The sequence below is a fragment of the Fistularia commersonii genome, chromosome 19 (genome assembly GCF_037954325.1).
Source record: "Fistularia commersonii isolate RoL2024-O1a breed Wild chromosome 19, RoL_Fcom_v1.0, whole genome shotgun sequence".
Taxonomy (NCBI): domain Eukaryota; kingdom Metazoa; phylum Chordata; class Actinopteri; order Syngnathiformes; family Fistulariidae; genus Fistularia; species Fistularia commersonii.
The window spans coordinates 1,406,947-1,432,293 of record NC_141302.1 but is presented as its reverse complement, the minus strand read 5'-3'; the positions used below and the strand labels follow the sequence as shown (position 1 = coordinate 1,432,293).

The 25,347-nt window shown below is 45.6% G+C and overlaps 3 protein-coding genes across 5 annotated transcripts; 2 read left to right on the top strand and 1 right to left on the bottom strand.

The window, feature by feature from the left end:
- The first annotated feature begins 48 nt into the window (after positions 1-48).
- On the top strand, positions 49-7,290 carry tsc22d4 (TSC22 domain family member 4). Of its 2 annotated transcripts, none has more exons than XM_086165168.1 (5): positions 49-187; positions 2,394-3,056; positions 3,895-4,028; positions 5,809-5,857; positions 6,428-7,290. In XM_086165168.1, exons 2-5 carry the CDS (start codon positions 2,415-2,417, stop codon positions 6,584-6,586), a joined length of 984 nt encoding a protein of 327 aa, XP_086021294.1. In that variant the 5' UTR covers positions 49-187; positions 2,394-2,414; the 3' UTR covers positions 6,587-7,290. The 2 variants fall into 2 exon arrangements, with proteins under 2 accessions (XP_086021294.1, XP_086021295.1); XM_086165169.1 differs by lacking the exon at positions 49-187 and adding an exon at positions 550-1,677.
- Positions 7,291-7,431: 141 nt separating this feature from the next.
- Positions 7,432-12,690, top strand: ppp1r35 (protein phosphatase 1, regulatory subunit 35). 2 transcript variants are annotated; one of them, XM_086165173.1, is made up of 6 exons: positions 7,432-7,662; positions 8,850-9,039; positions 11,673-11,778; positions 11,859-11,980; positions 12,051-12,141; positions 12,311-12,690. In XM_086165173.1, exons 2-6 carry the CDS (start codon positions 8,851-8,853, stop codon positions 12,607-12,609), a joined length of 807 nt encoding a protein of 268 aa, XP_086021299.1. In that variant the 5' UTR covers positions 7,432-7,662; position 8,850; the 3' UTR covers positions 12,610-12,690. The 2 variants fall into 2 exon arrangements, with proteins under 2 accessions (XP_086021299.1, XP_086021298.1); XM_086165172.1 differs by having other exon boundaries at positions 7,432-7,830.
- Positions 12,691-19,097: 6,407 nt separating this feature from the next.
- Positions 19,098-25,082, bottom strand: LOC147223321 (uncharacterized). The gene is made up of 10 exons (XM_086166395.1): positions 24,869-25,082; positions 24,365-24,409; positions 24,011-24,286; positions 23,599-23,859; positions 21,931-22,089; positions 20,251-20,325; positions 20,081-20,137; positions 19,918-20,001; positions 19,757-19,801; positions 19,098-19,669 (listed from the first exon to the last, which is right to left on the bottom strand). Exons 1-10 carry the CDS (start codon positions 24,897-24,899, stop codon positions 19,644-19,646), a joined length of 1,059 nt encoding a protein of 352 aa, XP_086022521.1. The 5' UTR covers positions 24,900-25,082; the 3' UTR covers positions 19,098-19,643.
- Between the last annotated feature and the right edge of the window lie 265 nt (positions 25,083-25,347).

The following is a 25,347-nucleotide window of genomic DNA, read 5'->3' as shown; positions in this document are numbered from 1 at the left end:
ACGGCGGAGAAGCGGAAGAAGTGGAACTTCTAAACCGTCAACGAGAAAGTCGGGAGGAAAACTTCCGCGCCTGCGCACTAGACGGATCCCCCCCCCTTTGTTTACAATGGATCGATTGTGTCCGTCGTGACGTCACAGCGCGAGGGACCGACGGGACGGTCGGAGGCGCGCGTCCGCGTCCGTGAAGGTGAGTGTGTTCGTCCCGGTGACGTCAGATATATCGATCCGATCGATTGGGCGTTGGGGGTTGAGGCGTGACGTCAGAGGGGGGTGGGGGTCACCTGGAGATGCTGCATTGAGTGATCTGATCAGCTGGGCTGCAGTGAACTTTGACCCCAGAAACAATGTCAGCATTGTAAATGACTTTGCTGCAAGCAAGCGGCGTGTGCAGGATGTTTAAGGGACGCCGCCGGCAGTATTTTATCCTAAAAACATCTCCGGGCCTCTGGAAGGACCTGCTGTTTCTCCTCTGCGTCTTAAGTTTCAGGAAAAACTTTCCCCAAACATTCGCCTCGGCTTTGCAAACTTTGTTGGAATGTAGCAGGTCCTACTTTGTCCTAATCCCGCACTTTGGAAAAGATTTCGCAGTCCGACTTTCTGCAGGCGGTTGAAAAAAATTGTGGTAATAACCGTGTTTCGGGTTCTTTTGAAATCCCTAAATGTTCTTTATGCAAACATTTAAGGCGCAGATTGAGGTGAGTTCCTGCCAAATGTTGTGGAAATGTCGCCGCAACGGTTCGGATCTCGCTGTTCCGTGTCGGTTGGTTTACGTCGCCAGAATGTTCTTAATCCGCTGCAGGGCTGGAGCTTCTTAAAAACATTAAAAACGGGTGTAAGGATTTATGCCAATCAATAGCAATAATTCAAACCAAATCTGCGTTTTTTTTTTTGTTTTTTTGCAGACTTCCGAAATAATTTACCATTAAAACCATGTCATAAAAACAAATTTATATCGAAACGCAATTTCTGTAACCCCACAATTATAAGAGTGTCCGAATGACAAATCAGGGAAAATATAGAAAGACAACAAATGTGCAAAAAAAAAAAAAAAAAAAATCTTTCCGATTCAAAAATCAGAAAGAAATAAAAAGATAAGGAATTTAAAAAGTAGTTGGAAGAAAATTGACAGCAAAACCAGGTGTTGACAACACTTTCTGATCATTTAAATATTGTTACGGTGTCACGCTCATTCATGAGTTATTATTAGAAAAAAACAGATAGAGACGGATTAAATTTCGAGGGCCTCTGAAGTCAGGGGTCAAAGGTCAGAGGTCACGGCTCCCTTGGCGTGACAAAGAAGCAACGCAACCATCTGATGCAAACTGCAAAATAATTATGTGTCTGTAAAAAGAGGAGCGGTGTGTTAAACACCCCTTACTCTGTGGTTTTAAGAAATCCTGCAGAACCTGAAGTCAATACACACACCCACAGGCGCAAACACACTCACCAAGACTCACCGTCACACACACACACACACACACACACAAAGTGGTGCAACAGGTAGTGGTTAATGAAACAAGCCGACGGAGGTAGAAACAGGAATCAGAAGATAACAGTGGCAGTGGGTGAGACTTGAATTTGGACGTGTGTGTGTGTTTGTTTATGTGTGTGTGTGTGTGTGTGTGTGTGTGTGTGTGTGTGGAGGGTTTAGTGGGTTCACACCCGCACAGACAGCAGGTGAGGTTGGAGTTGACGTGCTTTTGCTGTCAAATCTTTAGCGTAACTTTCTCTGTACTTTGCATCTTAATCTCAGCTTTTCTTTGCAAATGACGGCTTTCCGGCAAATAATCCGACAGAAATGTCGTTCTTTGCTCAGCGACATGTTCGGCTGTCGACTCCCGAGCCTCTCCTCAGACTAGAATCACAGTATTTCGTGTGAAAGCAAGGGAAAGTATCGATGAGACTGGAATTTTCCAGCATGTTCTACAGTAATTTATCTAAATATTTCATTTCATTTCAACAAATGTCTGCAACAGCAAAGATCATGAAGTCGGAAAAAAAAATATGACACGGCAATACCAATGCCGCTTGTAGATGTGTGATTTTTAGCATTTCTTAAATTATTATTATGACTTTTGAAAAAATGAAAAAAAAAAGCATCAAGTAACCGAATTCGCCCGGGAACTTTTTGCAAATGATTGTAAAATGAAAAATAAAAAGATGAAGGAAAAAATTGGAGGGGGGGGGGCAGCAGAATGCTTACATAATAAAAAAAAAACAAAAAAATGATATATTGAAAACCAAGATTCTTTCCTACAGAGCGAAATGCCTTCCTCTGAGACGTCGCTGCTAAATAGAGGGGAGATTATTGGGATGGAAAGAAGGGCGCGGGGAGCGATGAGGAATCTGAACGCTAATATTTATCCGGCATTTGTACGTTGGGATCGTTTCAGTGAGTCTCCGCTCGCCCGAGGATGAGCGGCGGCAGCGGCGGCGGGAAAAAAAAGAGCGGCTTCCAGATCACGAGCGTGACCTCGGAGTTCAACCAGACCTCGTCCGTCCCGCCCGCCCTCCAGTCGGCGTCCTTGTCTTGCAGCCCTCAGGGAAGCTCCTCCCAGCCGACCACGCCTTCCTCGCACAGGAAGTACGTCTCCGGCGATGCCGCGCCACACGGGACGGGGCCGTCCTCCAGGTTCAGGGTGGTCCGGCTGGTGGGAGGCGGGGCTATCGGCGGCGGGCGGGGCGAACCCTATCGCAGGGGGCGATGGACCTGCACGGACTTCGGGGAGCGACAGGAAGGGGCGGGGTTTCGGCGGGTGATGGACAGCATGAGACACGCCCACTCGTTAGAATCCCTGGAGATGATTGGCCGGGAGAGAGACGGCGGCGGCGTGCGTTCTCAGGACACGGCGCACCTGCTGGCTCAGCCCATGAGAAGCAGGGAAGGACTGGGGCCGCGCAGCGGAACGCCGTCCCCGACGCGCCAAGCCACGACTATCGTTCGACTCCGCGACGACAACAAACCGACGGTATCCGCCGACTCCGCCCCAGCGCCGCCCTCCACGCGACCGGGAAAACCCTCTCCTCTACGGCTGGACATCGGTACCGCGGGGCAGGTATTCAGACAAACTGGACAAACAGAACCCAAATTCTGACAACCGGTCATTTAAGAAAAATCACGCGTTGCCGTCGCGTTACCTTGACTTACGAGTGCATCGGCCGCCGGTGTTTCCGAGCGCCGAGCCTTTCGCTCCGTGGAGTTTTTCCCCGCCGATCTGAAATTCACAGAAATAAACAAACGGGTTGTGGGACGGTCCGTGAAAAGATGGAGAAGTTGTCGTCGGCGAGATACGGTGGGAATCGTCGTTTAGGGGGATTTGGCGCGGCGGATCGCAAGAACGTCGCCGGACGAGTCATTCAAAGCCAGTAGGACGGTTTGATTATTTTAAAAAAAGAGTTCATTCTTTAGCCACGATGTGCACCAAAGTGTGCACGTTACGTTTAGCAACGCATCGTAGCATCGAGTGTGTAGCCAGTGACACCAAATGAAAATCTCCCCCAACACTTCATAATAACATTTTTTTTCTTCACGATCTTTTATTATGTATTGGGATTTTCTTATCTGTTATTTGTTATTTTTAAAGTTCATTTTTCTCATTTTAAAAACGGGGGTCTGGAACGGATTAATCGAGTTTTAATTCATTTTAATGGGGAAATTTGTTTTGATACGCGACCCAATCGACTTACGAAATCGCTCGCAGAAAAAAATTCAACTCCTAAGTCAAGGTATTACTGTATTTGTGAATTTACAATTGGGATTTTTATTGTTTGCAGAAAAAAAAAAAAAAAAGGAAAACATCTTTTTTTTTTTTTGCAAAGTTCATTTATGTTCCTGAAAGTTGTTTTAAAAAATTTTTTTTTGTCATTATAAAAGTCCCTTTCTGTCGCTGTCAGTCCGTCCACAGGTTGTCTCGCTCTCAGCCCAGCTCCCCCCCCGCTAGATCCTACCATCCCTGCCTGACCCCCATTCAGACTCCAGCAGCCTTCGGTCTGGACCAAACCATTTTCAGCCTGCCGGGGGACGCCAGGTAACTTTTTTTTTTGTTTTGTATTTAACATTTGGGAAATGTGTCGACCTGGATTTAGTTTGAGGGGATTGGTCGAGAACAGGGTGCGTCCCGCTTGGATCAAACTGTATTAGTGTGAGGTGAGCGGATGGTCAGGGCGCGTCGTAGTTCAATCAAACTTTATTAGGCTGAAGAGTCGGACGTAGGAAACACTAAGGTGGAGAATGAAAGCTCGGTCTGTTCTGGCTGAGGGGGCTGCAGAAGAATCTCTGTGCCTGTTCTGATTGGCTGAGGCTGTGAGTGGGCGGGGACTGGAATGAGACCGCGGTCAATCAGAAAACAGAGACGTTACAAGTGTGTGTTTTGTTTCTTTTGGGTGTGTGTGTGTGTGGGGGGGGGGGGGGTTACAAAACCCGCTGTCGACCAAGAGACTGGTTGGAATCGCGCTCGCGGTTTTAGCGGACGCTCGGGATGTCAACGAAGTCCGAGGCAATCAGCCAATCGCGGTCGACCTGAGCGGGGGGGGATTCTCGGCTCGGAAAAGACGAGCGGCGGCGACGGCGGGATCGATCAAGAGGAACGATGAACCCGGACGCCGAATGAGGGACGGAGGACTTGGACGACAGGACGGGCGGTTTGGACCGCCGAGATCAAGGAAGGCCGGAGAACGTCGACCTCTGACCTCCAATCGGACAGCGAGTTGCGATACGTGATGAAGAAAATAATGTCGGGAAGACGTCAGCCGCCAGACTCCGCCCCGTGTCCTCGCCCCGAGCGCCGTCCTCCCCTGACCCCGCCTCTACCGCTGAGGACACTCCAGCTTGTCGCCAAGCAACCGGAAACGCCGGTCGTGTTGCGGGAGCGTAGAAAAGCCAAAGCTCACGGGTCGGGTAACCGGGAGTCGTGGCCCGTCGCCGGGCCGGTAACCCGGCAACCCCACAGGGAGCAGCCGATCGTGAAGGTCCGACCGAGAACCGCCGACCGGCCGCGCTCTCATTTCGGACCGCCGTTCTCCGCCGCCCGGCCCCCCCGGCCGCTCCCGGGGACGCCGGAGAACGCCGGGCGGGGCTCCGACGCCTCTCTGATGTCACTGCTCATGTTCTGCCACAGGTAACCATGGCGACGGCTTGGGACGCTCCGAATTTTAGATGCCGATCGGTAAAGATTCATTATCGATGTCCGACGCTCGTATATGCGTACACGCAGATACGTGCTTGGTTATATTGAAAATAATAAATCTTCTGCCGCTTATCCTGCGCTCAAGGTCACGGGGGATGAAAATATTTTACTTAAAATATATATTTTGCGATATAACTTGCATACACGGCCGTTGTATGTCTTTGGTTGAATGTACCGGTAGCCAGTTTAGTCCAGTTTAGTCCGGTTTCCCTTTTCGGCCCCCGGTTTGTCAGTAAACACCGAACGCCGCTGAAGCGTCGCCCGGCCGACGGGTGAACGCCTCTGACAGGAAGTGACATCAGCGGACCGTGAATGTCATCGAGCTACGAGAGTCGACGGCGAAAGGGATTTTTAGAAGAGGTCACCTGCCGGAACTTGTCCTGTTTTAACTTTCGGCAAAATAAAAGCACGATTTAAAATCCAAGTGATATGTCACATTTGATAGTTTCTATGAAATATGAAGCTAACTTTAGGCATACTAATTGAAGAATGATCTCTTTCAGAATTTCAGATAAAATGTTATAGGCTTTATTGATTTTTCTTGTTTTAATGCGGAACATGACACTAATCCTGCACATTTTTAACAATTATTTGACGTTATCTCAACCCTCTGTCTCTGCAGCTCCAGCAATAGTCTTTTGGGAATCGACAACAAGATCGAGCAGGTGATGGTGAGTTTGACATCCTGCACGCCATTTAAGGTTGTTCTGTTAACAATGAAAAATACACACATTTTATCGTGTGAAAAGTATTTTCCAGAAAATATTTATTTTCAATTTTTTTGGCTCTCTGGTGAACTGCTTCAACAATGTCAGCTGACTTTTATTCTCGTTTTAAAAATATTTCTTGTTGACGTTTTGATCCCTCTGGTGCTTTTTGGGAGTTTCTCTAACATTTGAAGTTTTCTTTAGAATTTGTTTAGGTGTGCTTATTCCAAAGCTATTGACCTCTATTTTGGTGAATTTAATAAAACCTGTCAAATATCTCGGTGAATTGAAATAAACTATATTTTTGGTTGTTTCCACATGATGACTTGGTCATTTTTACAGCCTTTTTATTGTTGGCTGCAATAAGTAACACGCAAACACGCCATTAACAGGTTATTTTGTTTTTTCGTCGTGCTACTCCTCATTCACAAGGTATTTTACTGACAAACATCTCACTTATAAGGATTATCAGTCAAGAAAACCTGTAAAATATGACTCCGGGATGGGCTGACCTGTGACCCCTGACCTGTGCAGGACCTGGTGAAGAGCCATCTGATGTTAGCGGTGAGGGAGGAGGTGGAGCTGCTGAGAGAGCAGATCCGTGAGCTTCAGGAGAAGAACCAGCAGCTGCAGCGGGAGAATCACATCCTTCGGGCACTTACGCACACGCCTGACCACTCGCTTCACACTTAATGCCGTTGCCATGGCAACCAAGCACCTCTTTAGCCGGCAGGCAAACAGCGTGACCCCCCCCCCGACGTGCCATAACCCTGATTTAAGGACTGTGTATGAGAGAATTAACAAGACCAGGATTAGGATCTAATAAATTCATGTTTGTTTGTTTATTTAGTCAAGTAAAGGATATCTGCAGTTTGATGATCCAGTTTTTTTTTTTTTTTTTGGGACCAGTAACAAGCTGTTGGGGATTCCCATTCATTCAGGTCATGGTATCATGGCTGGTCTTATCATGCAAGCGCCAATGAAACAATCATTTCAAGTAGAGGGAAACCCGGAAGTCGCGGCTAAAGCAAAACATCAACTTTGTAATGTTTGTTTTCTAGGCCCCAATGTTAATATAGGTAGAGACTGATTTTAAAATATGCCCACAGATTTTCTCTAACAACATTTATATTTTATTCACGGGTACACTTATTCCTCTGGAGAAGCCATAGCTGCATGTAGGTGTTGATTTACGGCAACAATACATGCAACCAAATGAGACAGATATAACTGAACATCAGTGATACCGTTCAATAAGTTTCTTCTTGGTTAAATTTATAAATACCTGACAAGTGTGTTGCACAGCAGCCTTAAATTCTGCCATTTAGCAAACATGCATGTATATTTCTTGGACGAAAAAGTAGTATTTAATTTTTCATCATTAAACGTGACCTCAAGGTATCTGTTGTTTTCTTGATGCAAACGACTGTAATAACATTTTAACATATGTCATAAATGTGAAAGACAGAAACAGTAATGAAGAAATGGACTTCAAAAAAAGAAGTATAAATAAGCAATAATACAAAAGAAATGCTATAAAATAACCACCGCCGAAGCATCGTTTCGCCGCTAGAGGGCGCTGTCGCGTCACAGGCGAACAAACAAACCGGAAGCGGAAGTGCTTTTCGTTTGAGCAGCAGAACAGGGAAGTTTGAACCCGAGCGGATTCACCTTCTCGTAAAACTCGGGTGAATTGAAGTTCTTTTAAGGGACTTTTTGTTGTTTTCTGAGCGGCAGATCCTTCCGCCGCAGTGCGGACTCACCCCGAGGTAAGAACCGGGCGAGGGCGCGGAGCCTGCCCGCTAGCCGGACCCGTTCGTAGGCTAAGCTAGCTTGATTTGCCGTTGTATTTTTGTTTGTAAACAGCGCTTTAATCAAAGAAGGAACGTGTCATTTAAATGACGACAGTGTCGGATGTTTCGCAAAACCCTCAATAGGTACGGGTGTGAAAATCTATCTGTAGATTAATAAACTCCATTGGCAGTGTCTATATGTGTGTTGTTGGCCAAAGTACATGAAAAATATGAGTTTTCTTTTAGTCACAAATTGTTTTCAAATCGAGTAATTTATCACTAAACCGGCGTCCAATCAGGGATAAATGTATTTTGAAAGTGAAATAAAATGGATGATTGAATTGTCTAAGTATTGCCTGAGATTGCATTCATTTGCATGTGCAATTAAACCATGTGAAAGTCAGTCAATTTACAAAACCAGATAATATGAATATGAACAACTTTATTTTTCCCGAAGGAAACTGTTGTGCCAGAGTTTCAAGTAAAACATAACAATAATAAATACTAATAGGAAATTGTATGAACGGTATAAAAAAAGGGGGGGGGGGGGATAAGAAATACAAATAAAACTATAAAATGTCAAAGTAACAAGTCAAGGCTATAAACTTTATAGCCTTGACTTGTTACTTTATAGTATAAAGTGTCTTAAAATAAGATAAGAACAACTATATTAATCCCGAAGGAAATTGTTGTGCCAGAGTTACAGAAAATATAACAGTAATAAATAATAAAAATAAAAAGGCAGAATTGGAAATGAAAATAAACTATAAAGTGTCTCAGTGAAACTATAAAGTATCTTAGTAAACAAGTGATAAAACTATAAGTGTCTTCGTAACAAGTGAGGTAAGGAGTGCACAATAGTATGATAAAAGGAAAAATTGTAGTGTAGCTGTTATGAAATGAAATATTGCACAGTTCTGAATATTGCACAGTGAAATGAAATATTGCACGGTATTTGTTTTTTTTTAAAGATAGGTTTTTATGGTTGCCGGCAGCTGAATGGAGAGGAATGACTTCTTGACATCAGCTGGGGATCCTAATCCTGGGCTTGTTTTTAATCACATCTTAATACCAGATCGTTCCCCCCCGAGGAACCACCACACGATATGTTGAATTACTGTAACCACATCGTGCTTATGGTTGGATGTGTATGTTTCCTGCAGGATGAAGAGCTCCACCTCCCTCTCCACGCCTCCCCCGTCCCCTCACCCTCACCCGGCACCTCTTCCCACCGCCCTGTCCTCCTCCCTGACCAGCTGCCCAGAACTGGACCTGTCCGTCTCACTCAGCCCTGCCCCGGGGCACCGGAGGCTCCCAACGCGAGGACTACCGGGGAAAAAGCGATGCTCACAGGTAAGGCCGATGTCCCTCCGTCGTCCACGGGTCGGAGTGCGCCGCTGCCGTCACTGGGTCTGAACGGGGGGCTGGATTTGTCTGGGAATGAAATCAAATGTGAAAAAAGTAAACTTTCCTTCTGCATGAAAAATCTTCTTAGAAATCAATTTTCTTGAGTCTATCAATCAAAATCAAACCTGCAGTCAGATATTCCATATTTTTGGGAACTCGGGTGGAGCGGTGAGGCTACAGGGAATGGAGATCAAGAAGCTGGAGGATTTCAGGTACTTAGGGTCAACAGTCCAGAGCAACGGAGAGTGCGGAAAAGAGGTGAAGAGACGGGTCCAAGCAGGTTGGAATGGGTGGAGAAAAGTGTCAGGGGTACTATGTGATAGAAGACTATCGGCCAGAATAAAAGGAAAGGTGTACAAGACAGTGGTGAGACCAGCGATGATGTTTGGACTAGAAACTGTTCCAATGACCAAAAGACAGCAGGCAGAACGAGAGGTTGCAGAGATGAAGATGTTGAGGTTCTCTTTGGGAGTGACCAGGATGGAGAGGATCAGGAATGAATCTATCAGAGGGACGGCACATGTTCGATGTTTTGGAGAGAAGGTCAGAGAAGCCAGACTGAGATGGTTGGGTCATGTACAGAGAAGAGATAGTGAATATATTGGTAGACGGATGCTGGAATTGGAGCTGCCGGGCAAGAGGTCTCGAGGAAGACCAAAGAGAAGATTTATGGACGTAGTGAGAGAGGATATGAAGGTAGCTGGTGTGAGAGAGGAAGATACAGAGAATAGGGTTAGATGGAGAAAGCTGACTCGCTGTGGCGACCCCTAACGGGAAAAGCCGAAAGAAGAAGAAGAAGAAGAAGAAGTTGTGATTTGTCTTCCACGGCTTTTGCAAATCATCATGAGCGTTTGCTACGCTCATTGCGGGGAGGAACAACTGAAGTAGCTTTACCGCTGTTGTTTTGAAAAAAATTGATTCGTCTTCAATGCACCTGTGTGTGTAAAATAGGAAGAAACCTTGACAAAGTCCACATGTTATAAATATTCAGCATCATCATGCTGCTTAACTTAGGCACCAGTATACATACACTATATATAAACTTTCCAAGAACATTCAAGTCAGTCAGCTGTAACTCAGTTTGAGGATGCGACACAATGTTTCACACAAATAAGAAGCATTGCACCTTTGCTGGAGGAGGCACAGAAGAATCCTCCATTTGGTGATCCAGTGCTTTTTGTTCCCAGTGAGGATCCTGTTCCCCTTCAGCTCATAGTTTCTAAATCACTGTATCCACAAATGTGGCGTCGATGTCCCGTGTCCTGCAGTGACTACAGGTTCTGTGCAACTGATATTTTTCTTCACGATTCTGTTTTTTTGGGCCATACCTTGTCACGCATGTCTGGCCTCAGTCTCAGTTAACTTTCAACAATGCTCTGCTGTAATAAAAAGAGTGTGGACGTTTAAAACTGATTGCCTCGATAGAAAATATCAGCTTGGTGAAACTTCTTTAACTAAATGAAGAAATACATTTCAACTGAGAAAAGCATATCATAACTGTGACTTGACACCCACTGGAATATTAACTCACTATTAACAAGCATATGAAAATACTATTTTTTCAAATTACTTAGAATATACTGACTTTGATGGAAAAAAAAAATTGAAGTGTGTTGCTTTGTTAACCCAGCTTGGCAAATGTCGCTGGTCATACCTCTCAGCTGTACAGCTCATGGTCAAGTGAATTAAATGAACGAAGATAATACTCAACTCGGTCTTTTTAACGACAAAGATAAAAAAGAGATTTCACTAATACGGATTTTAGTGAGAAGAGCAGGGATGTGATAAATGCTTACCGACGCTTGCGTGAATGTGTGTTGACCTAGCTTAAATCGTACTAGACCGGTAGGTTACGGTTGTTAGCTAAATCAACGTCGGGGGAAAACCTACTAATTTTAATGACGCAGTTTTCATAAAAGACATCATTAACATGGATTAAAGAAGTACCGCTGTGTTATGACACTAACCGACTTCATAAGAGTCGGGACTGGTGAAGCCAAGCTCATAGTTTACGGTAACGCTATTTAAAAATAAACCATCGATGGTCGTGTAAGCTACCGCAAGCTAGCATGCTAAATGCGACTCGCTCGAGCCAAAGACGCGTAGCTTGTCGTTTGTGAAAATCAACGCGGACTAATCATTTTAAACTCTCGGTAGCTAAAAATGGTCAGCCTAGAGCAGGTCAAAAGCATCGCCTGTGAGAAGACAAGAGTAATGTAAAAGCAGGGAAATAATGGGACTTATTCATTGAACAGATCCCGGTTCATGCTAGCAAACGGACTTTAACATGGGATGCACTTACCCAGCCAAACTTACGACTGTTAACATTATCTCGGTAAACATGGAAAACTTGGTCTTTACGATATCGTAGATTTAAAGCTAAATCACTCTTTAAATGACCCTCTTAAGTCGAGTCGTCAGTGATGTTCATTGCCAGCTCACAGCCGGGCTGGACGGACCAGAGACCGGTCACCAGCGACGGAGCTGCGGCGCCCTCTTGCGTCAGAGTCGGGTCACCGCCCTCCATCCAAGGAGCAGGATGGAGGACTTCTTCTCAACATCTGTGTGATCTTCTGCAGGTGGGTTTCAAAGAGACACTTGTAACGGCAAAACCAAAGCCTCAACCCACGCTGGCGTCCCAGCGGCCGATCGGCGGGCAGAGACGTAACCAGGGGGGTCACTCTGGTAACCACCATGCCGGTCATTTGATGATTAGCAAATGAAAAAATGTGTTGTTTAGTTCACGAACTCCTTTTCTATGAAAGGTAGAGTCCAACGCCAGGGGCTGGAACCTCCTGCCACCGCATCCAGTGACCATCCAGGCTATCTAGATGGGGCGACACTAAACAGCACGCTGGCGCTCAAGGCAGAGCTTCAGGCGCTGGAGGTCTGCGCCGTTTCCGTTGAGATATTTGACAAGATGCCGGCGCCGCCATGACACGGGTGTCATTCTGCAGGACCAAGAGTTCGACTCCCAGAAGGTCGTGGAGGAGACGCTGCAAAAGTCGGAACGGACAAAGAACCTGATGAACACCAGAGCGACCGAAGGTGAGCATAGAGTTTACAACAAAACCCCCACACCTGAACGCCGCCAGGGTGAAACTTGACATTATATCTTGGACTAACACGGTTTTCAACTTTTGAGCGAAGGCGACTGCATGTTTTAGCCTTCCGAGCACGATAGCGGGTGAGAAAACGAGGACGTTTTTCTGTCCAGGGGTGAACGTGGCTCGGTCTCGGGTCCTGTTCTCCTCGCTGGTCAGCGTGGACGTGGAAGAGGACGGAGTGACGGGCCGGGCCCCGCAGGGGAGGCTCCCTCCGGCCCCTCACAACCTCCACGACAAGGCCACGGACGGCCCCTCGCTCCTTTTCTTCATGACGCCGGATCTTCTACGTCAGAAGCCCTTCTCACCGGAGGAGGAACCCGTCTGCTCCAGACCTCGGCCTTTACCTCGGCCCTCCAGCTCGACCTTTGACCTCTACAGGCGGCAGAGACGCTGGGAGGCCGCGCCCTGACTTTATTTGGTGTCGTCAGATCCGTAAGTTCTTATTTGGGTTGCCGACGTCCTTGAACTGGAAGAAGCTGTTTTCTACATTGTAAACTGAAAGTCTGAAATAAAATATTTTGATGAAAGTTTTGTTCTGATTGATCTGTTAAAAGTTCCAGCGTGGAAATATTTCATTGTAATTCATAATTTGATTTAAAATTCCGTTACTTTGAGGGGAGGCGGCAGTAAAGCTTCTGGTTAGATGATTCAACACGACCTCAGAAAGAGAGAGAGCGCCTGAGGAATGAAGAAATGTGATGGTGCCCATTTATAGAATAACGGAGATGTGCACAATTGCCGTCACAATGTTCAGGATTTTCAGGACTTTGCGTCAACAGTCCAGAGCAATGGAGAACGGTGGAGAAAAGCATCAGGGGTGGCTAAAAAAACGAAGGAAAAGGAAAGGTGGATAAGATGGTGGTGAGACCAGCCATGCTGTGTGGTCCAGGAACCGTTACAACGATGAAAAGACAGGAGGCAGAGCTGGAGGTTGTGGAGATGAAGATGCTAAGGTTCTCTTTGGGAGCAACCAGGATGGAGAGGATCAGGAATGAGTCTATCAGAGAGATGGCAGATGTTTTGGAGAGAAGCTCAGAGAAGCCAGACTGAGATGGTTGGGTCACGTACAGAGGAAGGATAGCGAATTGGAAGGAGGTCGAGAGGAAGAACGAAGAGAAGATTTATGGATGGAGTGACAGAGGACGTGAAGTTAGCTGGTGTGAGAGAAGACGAGGGTTGGATAGAAGAGGTTGACAGGAGGAGCTAAAATCGAAAGACGATTCACTTCAGGGAAGATTTCCAATTTTGGATTATTGGTAATTGCATTTGTAAGCATGAGAATTAGCATTATCCACTCATCCAGTCCCAAAACACACAGAAGGTCCACAGAAGACTCACACACTAATAAAAGTGAAGAAACGAGTCATTATGATCGTTCACCCGCTCGACCCGCTTTCGTCCGTCCATCTTCTCCACGGCTGCTGACGGACAGCTGCCTGTCCGAATCAGCTTTGGGAGGAAGCGAGCGTCCGTCAGGTTACCTGGCAGAGGAGAGACAACTGGACGGACGGTGAAACAGAACATCGGCGACACAAGTCCAGCTGTCGGCCCCGTCCGACGCATCCGCCAAGAGGTCGGAGGTCGTATCCGTCAGCCTGCAAGGAGACGTAAACAACTGCCGAGGAGGTAAAGGAGGAAACAAGGAAAGGAGAGAAGAAGGCAGGTGCGGTTTTAAATGAGGTAATGATTGTAAAAACGGTGAATAAATTAGAGGAAGTGGCGACTGGTTACAAGGTGACCCACTAGAGGTGCAGAGAAGGTGTGAAAGGCAGCTTCCTTTCCAAGTAAGAAAGAGAACCGAAACATTCTTATTTTCCTTCACATATTGAGTATAAGAGGTAATAAAGGGGGAGCTACTTCTTTTTTTTTTTTTTGATGAATGTTTTTGGGAAGGGATCCAGTCGTACCAAAATGAAAGCAATAAAAATCCACAATACAAACAAATAATGTTGATAAAAAAAAATGTTTTGGATGTATTTTTGATTATGTTGGGATCAGACAAATCAATCTTATAGCAGATATCAGGGTCCTTTTAGATGAACATGAAAACCAACAACCAATATCACTTTTTTTTAATAGGAATAAATGACAGCAATGCTGAATGCTCATTCAAAATATAAACTGTCTACTTCAAATAAAACAAAAATTTAAAGAGCCGTTGATCCTGAAGGACCTGTGATACAACCACAAAAATAGTAGCTGTTACACTCTCCACATTTTGTTTAATGCATTTGTGTGTGTGTGTTTTTTAGCTACCTTCCTGTTTGGCTCTGGGTTTGACGGTGATGCTCAAGGGAGTGATGTCATCTTTCCTCTCCTTCCTTTCCTCCTACTTTAGCTCGATAGCGTACCTTAGCATTTGTTTTTCAATTGGTTGGGAAAAGTGTAGCATGACTTGGCAGCCTGTTATGATGCAAAATATCCCTGGAGATGAGAGAGTGGCAATTGGTGCAGACTTCAATGGATGTGTTGGTGAAGGCAATAGCGGGGAGGAAGAAGTGATGGGCAGATTTGGTATACAAGGTTGGAATGCAGAGGGACAGATGGTTTTTCCAGGAAAAACAGGAACATAGGGTAACTTATAAGAGCGCAGGTAGACTACATCTTGTATAGACGAGGTAACCTGAAAGAGATCAGTGACTGCAAAGTAGTTGTAGGTGAGAGTGTAGCCAGACAGCATAGGATGGTGGTTTGTAGGATGACTCTGGTGACAAGGAAGCTGAAGAGGACAAAGGCAGAGCAGAGGACAAAATGGTGGAAGCTGAAAAGGGAGGATTGTTGTATGGTTTTCAGGGAGGAGTTGAGAAAGGGTCTGGGTGGTCAGGGTGAGCTGCCAGATGATTGGACAACTACAGCTAGTGTTATCAGGGAAACAGGAAGAAGAGTACTTGGTGTGTCATCTGGAAGGAAAGTAGACAAGGAGACTTGGTGGTGGAATGAGGAAGTGCAGGAGTTTATACAGAGAAAGCGGTTAGCAAAGAAGAAGTGGGATACTGAGAGGACTGAAGAGAACAGACAGGAGTTCAGGGAGATGCGGCGAAAGGTAAAGATAGAGGTAGCAAAGGCAAAACAAAGGGCTTATGATGACTTGTATGCTCGGTTGGATAGTAAGGAGGGTGAGAATGATCCATACAGGTTGGCAAAACAGAGAGATAAAGATGGAAAGGATGTACAACAGGTCCGGGTGATTAAGGACAGAGAGGGGAATGTATTGACAGATGCTAGAAGAGTGATGGGAAGATGGAAAGAGTACTTTGAAGAGCTGATGAACGTGGAAAATGAAAGCGAGGCAAGGGTTGAAGAGGGGACTATTGTTGACCACAAAGTTGCAAAAATTAGTAAAAGTGAAGTGAGGAAGGCATTGAAGAGGATGAAGAGTGGAAAAGCACATGATGTACTCGTGGAGGTGTGGAAGTGTCTCGGAGAGGCAGCGGTAGATTTTCTGACTCAATTACTCAACAGGATCTTAGAGAGTGAGAAGATGCCTGAAGAATGGAGAAGTGTGATGGTGCCTATTTTTAAGACTGAAGGGGATGTACAGAATTGCGGCAACTATAGAGGGAAAGTTGAAGGTTGATGAGCCATACAATGAGGTTATGGGAAAGAGTAGTGGAAACTAGACTGAGAGCAGGAGTCAGCATTTGTGAACAGCAGTATGGCTTTATCCTAGAAAGAGTACTACAGATGCAGTATTTGCTCTGAGAATGCTAATAGAAAAGTACAGAGAAGGCCAGAGGGAGCTGCATTGTGTTTTTGTAGACCTAGAAAAAAAAAGCATATGACAGGGTGCCAAGAGAGGAGCTCTGGTATTGTATGAGGAAGTCTGGAGTGGAAGAGAAGTATGTTAGACTGGTGCAGGACATGTATGCTCGCTGTGAGACACTGGTACTGTGTGCTGTAGGGGTAACAGAGAAGTTCAAGGTGGAGGTGGGACTCCATCAGGGATCAGCTCTGAGCCCCTTCTTGTTCGCGATGGTGATGGACAGGCTGACAGATGAGGTGAGACAGGAATCCCCATGGACCATGATGTTTGCGGATGACATTGTGATCTGTAGTGAGAGCAGAGAACCAGTTGAGGAAAATCTAGAGGGGTGGAGGTATGCTCTGGAAAGGAGAGGAATGAAGGTTAGCCGCAGCAAGACAGAATATATGTGTGTGAATGAGAGGAACTCAGGTGGAACGGTGAGGCTACAGGGAGTGGAGATCAAGAAGCTGGAGGATTTCAGGTACTTGGGGTCAACAGTCCAGAGTGTAGGAAAGTGTGGAAAAGAGGTGAAGAGACGTCCAAACAGGTTGGAATGGGTGGAGAAAAGTGTCAGGGGTACTATGTGATAGAAGACCATCTGCTAGAACGAAAGGAAAGGTGTACAAGACAGTGGTGAGACCAGCGATGGTGTATGTTTTTACAGATCCTGCAGAACCATAAACACCTCACCATTCCAAATCCCCCTGCTACTTCATTCACGAGCTTGTAATGGTCTGGAACTCTCCGAGGGCTACCTATTGCGTCAATGTACATCCCTGATCCCAATAATCCGCTATTTTAACAAATTTTCCCGTGACTAATCTATAGGCTTCGGTGTGTGAAAACCAACTCTGCTGCCTGTGCCGAGAAATAACACGAAAGAGGTCAGGTGCAGAGAACGATCTGAAGCAACAGAAACACCAAGGTGATTAATACCAGTTTTAGGATCTCGTGATGCCATCAACATATAGCACCATATCAGAGTTGGGTAGAAGCGTGGTGAGTAAGTTGGGTCTGCTCATCCGCTGTTTGAGTGAATGGTTCGATGGGGTCCAGAAGGACTGGAAGGCGTCAGGGAACGCCTGTTCTGCCTCAGATGTCCACGGGTTTTGGTCAGATGGCGCCGAGTTATGACCGTGGATGACGGCCCGTAGCGGCGTCTCCATCTGGCAGTAATTTGGTACGAAAACGACATCATTTGTTTCTTCGTGACTGGTTTGGGTAACCACACAATGGCCTCTTTGGGGAGACGGTCTTCCCCGAACCGGAGGGCACGTGGCCAGGAAACCTCACTTCCCGTTTAACAAACTGAAATTTCGAGAGACCTGCCTTGTGTCCATCAGCTAGATGTATAGCGAGGGTCACGCCGTCCACCTCACGCTGTTCAGATGCGGCTATGAGGAGGTCCAGCGCTCTGTGGGGCTGGAACAGCGATATGTGTGGACAGGAATCCAAGATCCGGTAATACTGCGCCTGACTGTCGATAAGCTCCAGGGTGAAAACACAGCGCCAGGAGCTCCGGATAAAGCGTACACGTCAGAAAAGGAGCCATCGGCCGAGTCATTGTCTGGGATGACGATCCAAGAGTCACCGGTTAGGAGGGAGATGACAGAAGGCTGTGCTTCCTGGTTTCTGGACCTGAGACACAATAACACTATGACTCACTACATGACTCTGACTGCCCGGTCCGCTGCACGACATCACCCTGACGCTAACTCCACACACACCCCCTGTCCATTCCACTATCACTTTTTGCACCTTTTAACTTGCATTTCCAACTCCATAAGACACTACCGTGGCCCCTGCAATACACTATCTGCACCCCTGTTGCTGCTGATGATGCCTGACCTCTGTTTAGCTTTGGACTTAACTCTGGTTACAGTAGTAATGAGGCAAAAATGTTATTTATTACTCTTGTCAAACATAGGTTAGATCAAAACACAATACGTCTCATAACTACATGTTGTCCTGTCTTATCTATATGTGTTCTATATGTTGTTCTGTCTGTCTACGCACGGGATAGTGACAAATGTAATTTCAACTCCTTTGTTTGTCCAGAACATGTGAAAGGAATTGACAATAAAAGCTGACTTGACTTGACTTGGGTTGGAATGACCCAGGCTCCCGTTGTGTTCGTCCTCCCCTGCCGAAACGTCCCTCCCCTTTTGTAGCTTCTGCATCATCATGCTTCTTAACATTATGCATAATATTTCCGAGAACATTGAAGTCAGTCGGTTATATTGTCAAGAATTCAGTCTGAGGACGAGACACGTTTCACACTTACCGACCCAGCTAGAGTCGGGGCCGAGCACGTAGCTTTCGGTGATACGACGGTCATGTAAGCTAGCCACCGCAAGCTAACGTGCTAAATGCGACTGTCGTTTGTAAAAATCAACGCAGACTAATCATTTTTAACTCAGTAGCTAAAAATGGTCGCCTGTAAGACGACAAGAGTGATGTAAAAGCGGGGAAATAATGTGACTTATTCATTGAACAGATCCCGGTTCATGCTAGCAAACAGACTTTAACACGGCATGCACTTACCCAGCCAACGATACGACCGTTAGTATTATCTCGGTAAACATTTTAAAACGCTGTCTTTACGATATTGTAGGTTTAAAGATAAATGGCTCTTTAAATGACCCTCTTTCACGACTTACGGAGCTGCGACGCCCTCTTGCGTCGGAGTCGGGTCACGGCACCGTTAGGTGACCTCCATCCAAGGAGCAGGATGGAGGACTTCTTCTCCAAAACCAAAAGCCTCAACCCACGCTGGCGTCCCAGCGGCCAGAGATGGACTGGGTTCCATCCTTGGAAGGTCTTCAGGTTCTCTCAGCGTTCTCCCTCACCCAGAACACACAGAAGGTCAACAGAAGACTCACAATGATAAACGTGAAGATATGAGTGGGTTTTTATCGTTCACCCGCTGGACTCGCTTTCGTTCCGTCCATCTTCTCCACGGCTGCTGACGGACAGCTGCCTGTCCGACTCAGCTTTGGGAGGAAGCGACCGTCCGTCAGGTTACCTGGCAGAGGAGAGACAACTGGACGGACGTTGGGACAGAACATGGGCGACACAAGTCCAGCTGTCGGCCCCGTCCGACGCAAGAAACGAGGAAACAAGAGTAAAGCGCAGGAAAGAAGAAGGTGGGTTCTGCTTTAAATGAGGTAATGAATGTAAAAATGGTGTGCTTATAAACGTCTGTTCCTCCTTACAGCCGAGGCGTTAGGAGGAAGAAATCAGAGGAGGAAGTGCCGACTGGTTAGGAGACAAACCGCTGGAGGAGAAGCCGGAGCGGGTTTGAAAGGCAGCTTTCAGATATCACAGGAAAGAGCTTCCACACGTTCACTTTTTTTTGTTGTTTTTTTTAATATTGAGCATAAGATGTGACAAAGGTAGAACTTTTTTTTTTTTTTTTTTTTTTCAAATAAATGTACAACTTTTTTGGAAGGGGTCCACTTATATCACAATAAAAACAATTTAAATCCACAATACAAAGAAAGAATTGGAATTCAAAAAAAAGACAGAATGCTTTGGATGTATTTTTAATTACGTTGGAATCAGACAAATCAAATATATAGCAGATATCAGGGTTCCATTAATATGACAACCAACAACCAATATGGTTTTTAACAGTTAACAGAGATGCAGAATGCTCATTCAAATTATAGAATATCTACTTCAAATAAAAAATACATTTAATAAGCAGCTGATCCTGAAGGACCTGTGATACAACCACAATAGTAGTAGCAGTTAGATTCCATATTCTGTTTTATGCGTTTGAGAGTGTGTGTTTGTGTGTGTGTGTTACCTGTTTTCAGAGATGCATACACTACTTGCGCATCGTCCAGCTGACCTGCAACACAGAGTGTCTGTGTCAAAAAGCGTTGTCATTATATTAGAATTAACACGTAAAAAACAGTAGTGGCCGTGTGTGTGTGTGTGTGTGTGTGTGTGTGTGTGTGTGTGTACCATGAATCACGTCGGGTGACCTGCTACCTATGATGGCGACTTCGCTGTAGGTGACATCGTCATCGGTGTGTCGTTCCAGCTGGCCTAAAGGGAAGTGTGTGACATCGACAGTAAAACGCCAGCGGGGAAATATATTGGTTGCCATGGTAACAGAGGACAGTACCTGCATAGGATGTTGCCATGTTGCTGTACACGGTCTCTGTTTCATTTGGCCGTTTTGCTGGGAAATACAAAAAAATGGAGAAAAATAAGGTTGCTCTGGCACAAGAAGGCCCAAACTCTCAGTGTGTGTGTGTGTGTGTGTGTGTGTGTGTGTGTGTGTGTTTTAGCTACCTTTCTGTTTGGCGCCGGGAGGGACATTGACGCTCAGATTGGTGATGTCAGCAGGAGGAGACGCATCTTTCCTTCCTTTGAGAGAGATCTTACATTAGCTTGATAGCGTACCTTAGCATTCATTTTGCCATTGGTTGGGAACAGTGTAGCATGACTTAGCAGCCTGTTAGCATTAGCCAGCAAGACAATAGTTATGCAATCACATCAGGCTAAGCATGTTTTAACATCACATTAACATGTGTTACCACCAGGCTAGTTAGCATCTGGTTAGCTGATGCAAGCACCAGGTTAGCTATGAGTTAGCATGCGGTTAGCAAGAGTCATCATGTTGTTCATGTGGGGGCCAGTAGATGGTTCAGAAATGTAAGGCAGTTTGTTGGAATTATAAATCTTCTTTCCTTTGGGTGTTTCCCTTCAGGGGTTGCCAACCTGTTCTTCGAATCTTCCTCGTACCTCCACCCTGAAGTTATCTGCCACACCTACAGAGCATCCCGCCACTGCCTCATATCTTGCATAGTTGTCCTGCTCCATACTAGCATGTTGTCATACAACCCAGACTTCCTCAAACAGGACAGTAGTTCCTCTCTCTGCACCCTGTCGTATGCTTTTTCTAGATCGGCGAAGGCACAATGAAGCTCTGTCTGACCTTCTCTGTACTTCTGTACCAGCATTCTAAAAGCAAATACTGCATCTGAAGAACTCTTCCTAGACATGAAGCCATGCTGCTGCTCACGAAGGTCTCCTCTCGGTCTAGTTTCCATGACTCTTTCCCATAACTTCATTGTATGGCTCATAAACTTGAGCAGGGATGTCAAACTCATTTTCACCGAGGGCCAAATCAGCATAATGGTTGCCCTCAAGGGGCAACAATGAAGCTAGCTTTCACTGCTGCAGTGTTTTTGGATGAGGCTTTCGTGAGCACGTTCTGCTGCCATCGTAGTTTGGCTTTTAATTCTTGAACACTTTTTCTGGAAGGCTAACTTTGGCATCCTTAGCTACGTGTCTGGTGTCAAAATGTAGATGTAGACTGTCCTCTTTGACAACCAACGCTGCCTTATAAAGACATACCGTTTTTTCTCTGTGAAGCAGAAACGTATTGGCCTTCCTGTCTTTCAGACTTCCGTCTGCATCAGCTTTTCTCTTCCAGGACATTAAGGGAGCGATTGCAGTTCTCAATTCCACTTGTTGGAAATCACATTGATGTGGATACACTGGAATCTAATGCAGGACGGCGTCACTTTGCAGATACATGATCAGCATGAATGGTGGAAAATGTAGTTTATAGTCAATGCACGCATTTGACTTATTTTAAGACGTCCTCACAGGCCACATAAAATGACATTGAGGGCCACGTTTGGCCCGCGGGCCTTGAGTTTGACACACGTGCTCTATAAGTTACCACAATTCTTCAATTAAAATGGCCACCATCACACTTCTTCTCCACTCCATAGGCATCTTCTCACTCTCAAAGATTTGTGGGAATTATCAATGCTAATGCTAATTGCTCTGGGAACAAATGCAACAAGCCGGTTGCGACCAGTGGCCACCAAAGACCAGGTCGATGAAGGAGTCGGAGTAGAAACTACTGACGTTACAGTAAAAGAAAGGGAAAGGGTTGGTATTCCCAACCCACGAAGACAACTTCACCGCAACATCTGACCCACTACGGGTTGTACGAACCTTTATTTTTCATCCCCCACAGCAGCAACAACAACACCGTCAGCACAAGCAAAAGGCCAAGAACTGCTGCGATCAGGACCGTGGGTAAGAGGCTTCCTGAATCTGTTGGAGTGGAAGGGGAAAACAGAGAGGGAAGGGATGTTGAGGGTGGAAGTGTATCTGTGGGAAAGAGTGGGAGAACATCATTCAGAGCCATTTAATATTCCACCAGAGGGACCACACCTTTATTCCAGGACCTACCAAACCTAGTGGACCGCACAGGATCTTGACCAACCAACCCCCCTCACAAACATTTTCTTTTCTCTCCTCTTTTTTTTTCGCTCTACACTCCAAATATGACCCGAGGTTGGAGGCCGAAGATGATTCACATCACCCGCTACACCAGGGGTGGACAATTCCTTTTTACAAGGGACTGTTGATAACTAAACTAAACCAATCGGTGCATCAGGGTTTTCAGAAGGTCTAACGCAGGGGTGTCAAACTCATGTTGGTCTGCGGGCCACAAACGGCCTGATTTCATGTCAAGAGGGCTGGACCAGTAAAAAACTAGCATAATTACCTAGAAGTAACACCAGGTCCAATTTTTTTCCTTTGTTTTGGTGTAAAGGAGAACAGGTAAATTATAAAAATCTTTCTACGGAATAAACAGTTGCATTAAAAAATACACGACGAACAACCTGAGATTCATGAAGAAAAAGAAATACAATTTCAACAACACTGTGCCTTACGAATATAAAGTGGTCCATGTTTCTTGGAAAACCCTACACTCCATGTACACTTTTTTGACCACGACATCATGCTGACGAGGGTGTCGGTCCAATGGAAAAGCAGCTACATTTCTAACAATAAGACAAAATGCTATCAACAGACCCAGAAGCTGCGTTGCTGCCATCTGCTGTACGTTCTGAGTCACGTCGTGTTGCACCATGTTGCTAACACTGACTAAAACAGTGCGGCGCTAGCAGACACCACATGGACTGCATTTTTATTTTTGAAAAGTAGCTCGGGATTTTTATGTGTTTTCTCAAATTGTAGTTTTATTCCGTGGGCCAGATTGGTTCCCCTGGTGGACCAGTACCGGCCAGCGGGCCGTACATTTGACACCCCTGGTCTAACGTGTTGACCTTCACAAACACTAAAAAGGTGCTTAGCATTATGCTAAAGACATGAAATTCAACAAGTTTATGTAAAAAGTAAAAGTGCATTTAATTAGCACTATATGATAGCATAGTAAACAGCTTACTTTTATACAACGCAAATTAAATCCTCTTGTTGGTTTTGCGGCTTTGCTTGCGAAATATCTGTCTGCCTTTATCAGACAAGTCTTTGTATCGTCTTCCGTGTTTCAAATTGTAATCCATACAGCGGCTTCACCTTCGGCTTCTGCAAATAAATATTTAGCGGCCCATGTCTTGTTGAAGACGCGGCGTTCGGCATCAACGTCTTTCTTTGTTGTGAGCTGACATTTCGAGGGGTTAACCGGCTAGCGCCGTCTCAGATCAAGCACCCACGTCATGGATGTGCATCTGGACATTAAAAAAAGGCACTGTTTTCTAAATTAAAGCACACTTGAATAACATCAAGGGAAAAAATGCTTTTTTTTTGTTCACGTTCTGATTGACCTGACGCGAGCCGGGCCGGGTAGTGGCTGTAAAATGCTTCACCCACATGAAGAGGAAGAGTCGTCACCGCCGGTACCTTCAACCATCAGCCGGCTCCTGATGGATTCTCCTTGGAACACACAGGAGTAGAGGCCCTCGTTAGACTTCTGGACTGCAACAATCACATGTTTACTTCCTCCAATGTCTTTGCCGTCCTTAAACATTTTGGCATCATTTTGGAGTTTGTCATTTTTATCCACACATTCCAGAGTGACGTTGCTTCCTGCTGGAACAGGAAGTGCGGGGATCTTCAGCAGTACGTTATTGGCTGTACGACAAACAAAATGACAAAATGCAGGAGGAGAAAAAAGTTCAGACCGCTTTTAAACCAGTTTTTTAAATGAATGAATTTATGAATGACGCATTCTGAATTCAGATTTCTGCGTCAGGATGGCTGTGAAAGGAAGAGTTGAGTTCACCTGTGACAGTGAGGGAGATGTTCAGGCTCCGTTTGTGTGGAGAGACTTCACACCAGTAAACCCCGGAGTCTGTGGCTGACCCAAGACCATCGAGTTCACACCGGGAGTTCCTCAAGTATCCAAAGGCATTCTGACCTTCTCCACACTTCTTTAAACCAGGCTTTGTCTCCCTCCAAATGACCCACTTTTCCAGCATTTTTCCGTCTTCCTCACAACTCAGAGACAGTTTGGAGTTTTCATAGAACTGCTGTCTGTTTGGAAGAACCTTCAGAGAGACTGGAGGACAAAGTGGCTGTCAGACACGGCAGGTTGGGCGGACGCTGAAGAAGAGACACACGGACAGCGTGGATTCACCTCTACAATCCCAGAGTCCAGGCAGCAGCAGCAGCACAAGCAGACCTGCAAAACCATTTGGTTTCAGTTGAATAATCATGACCTGTAATTCTAAATGAATCATAGGGCACCACAGGTCAAGCTGCTGCGGGTTGTTTTTTTCTTTTATTATAGATCAAACTTCATATTCTGACGCCATTAAAAATGAGGCTCCTTGCTGAAGGGAAGCTTTCCCTCCGCAGCCTTTCTGTTGCGTCTTAATCACACCCTTAACCTTCAATTATTTGAAGCCGGATCTGATTCAGTCATGATCTACCCTCAGTTTGAGGGAGTTGAAGGAAGAAAAAAGCGAAGCACCTTTCGGTGGTTATTCAGAAGTATCGCTTCCTGCGGCATCGGACGCATCGATGCTTTGGTGAAAAAGCACCAATGGCCAAAGACGGTCCGACACACAATCACACAACACATTGATCGATTAACTATTCGATTGATCAGCGGGTATTCTGACGAGCGATCGTGACTCACCGAGCAGAGGAGACGCAGCCGAGGCGTTCATGTTTCCAATAGGGAAGTGAGCCCGACTTCTGTTTCTCGATATAAATCCATTTCCTTATTTTCAGTTGTGCTTTTGTCCCAGCAGACGTTTTGCACACTATGCCACTCCCTGAGCACTTTAAACTCCATGTGACGCAGACTGTATTCTCCAAATGGATGGAGCAAAAGGGGGAATGGAAGGGAACGCCTGAGGAGGAGGAAGAAAAAGAAAGAAGGAGTGGTTGAAGGAAACAACAAGAATTATTCTTATTATAATAATCATAATATAGTCAGAGCCAAAGTCAGCTTTACTTCTCAACATGTACATACGGTGACGTGAAATGAGCAAAATGATAATAGAGTGCGCATTAACAGAGATAAGCATCCACCTTCGTCCAGAATAACGTTAGTGTAGCCTTCTAGAAGGCCTTGGTGTCACAACTCTAAATCCGATTGGTTGAAGCAACAGT

What these genes read in the sequence shown, in the direction of transcription:
- tsc22d4 (XM_086165168.1), top strand. Translation starts at nt 2,415, where the DNA reads ATGAGCGGCGGCAGCGGCGGCGGGAAAAAAAAGAGCGGCTTCCAGATC. An exon ending in ACATCGGTACCGCGGGGCAG is followed by an intron (nt 3,057 to 3,894) that starts GTATTCAGACAA and finishes TGTCGCTGTCAG; the next exon opens with TCCGTCCACAGGTTGTCTCG. An exon ending in AGCCTGCCGGGGGACGCCAG is followed by an intron (nt 4,029 to 5,808) that starts GTAACTTTTTTT and finishes CTGTCTCTGCAG; the next exon opens with CTCCAGCAATAGTCTTTTGG.
- ppp1r35 (XM_086165172.1), top strand. Translation starts at nt 7,808, where the DNA reads ATGTTTCGCAAAACCCTCAATAG. An exon ending in TTTCGCAAAACCCTCAATAG is followed by an intron (nt 7,831 to 8,849) that starts GTACGGGTGTGA and finishes TGTTTCCTGCAG; the next exon opens with GATGAAGAGCTCCACCTCCC. An exon ending in GAACACCAGAGCGACCGAAG is followed by an intron (nt 12,142 to 12,310) that starts GTGAGCATAGAG and finishes TTTTCTGTCCAG; the next exon opens with GGGTGAACGTGGCTCGGTCT.
- LOC147223321 (XM_086166395.1), bottom strand. Translation starts at nt 24,899, where the DNA reads ATGAACGCCTCGGCTGCGTCTCCTCTGCTCG. An exon ending in TGGACTCTGGGATTGTAGAG is followed by an intron (nt 24,287 to 24,364) that starts GTGAATCCACGC and finishes TTTGTCCTCCAG; the next exon opens with TCTCTCTGAAGGTTCTTCCA. An exon ending in GTCACCCGACGTGATTCATG is followed by an intron (nt 19,802 to 19,917) that starts GTACACACACAC and finishes TCTGTGTTGCAG; the next exon opens with GTCAGCTGGACGATGCGCAA.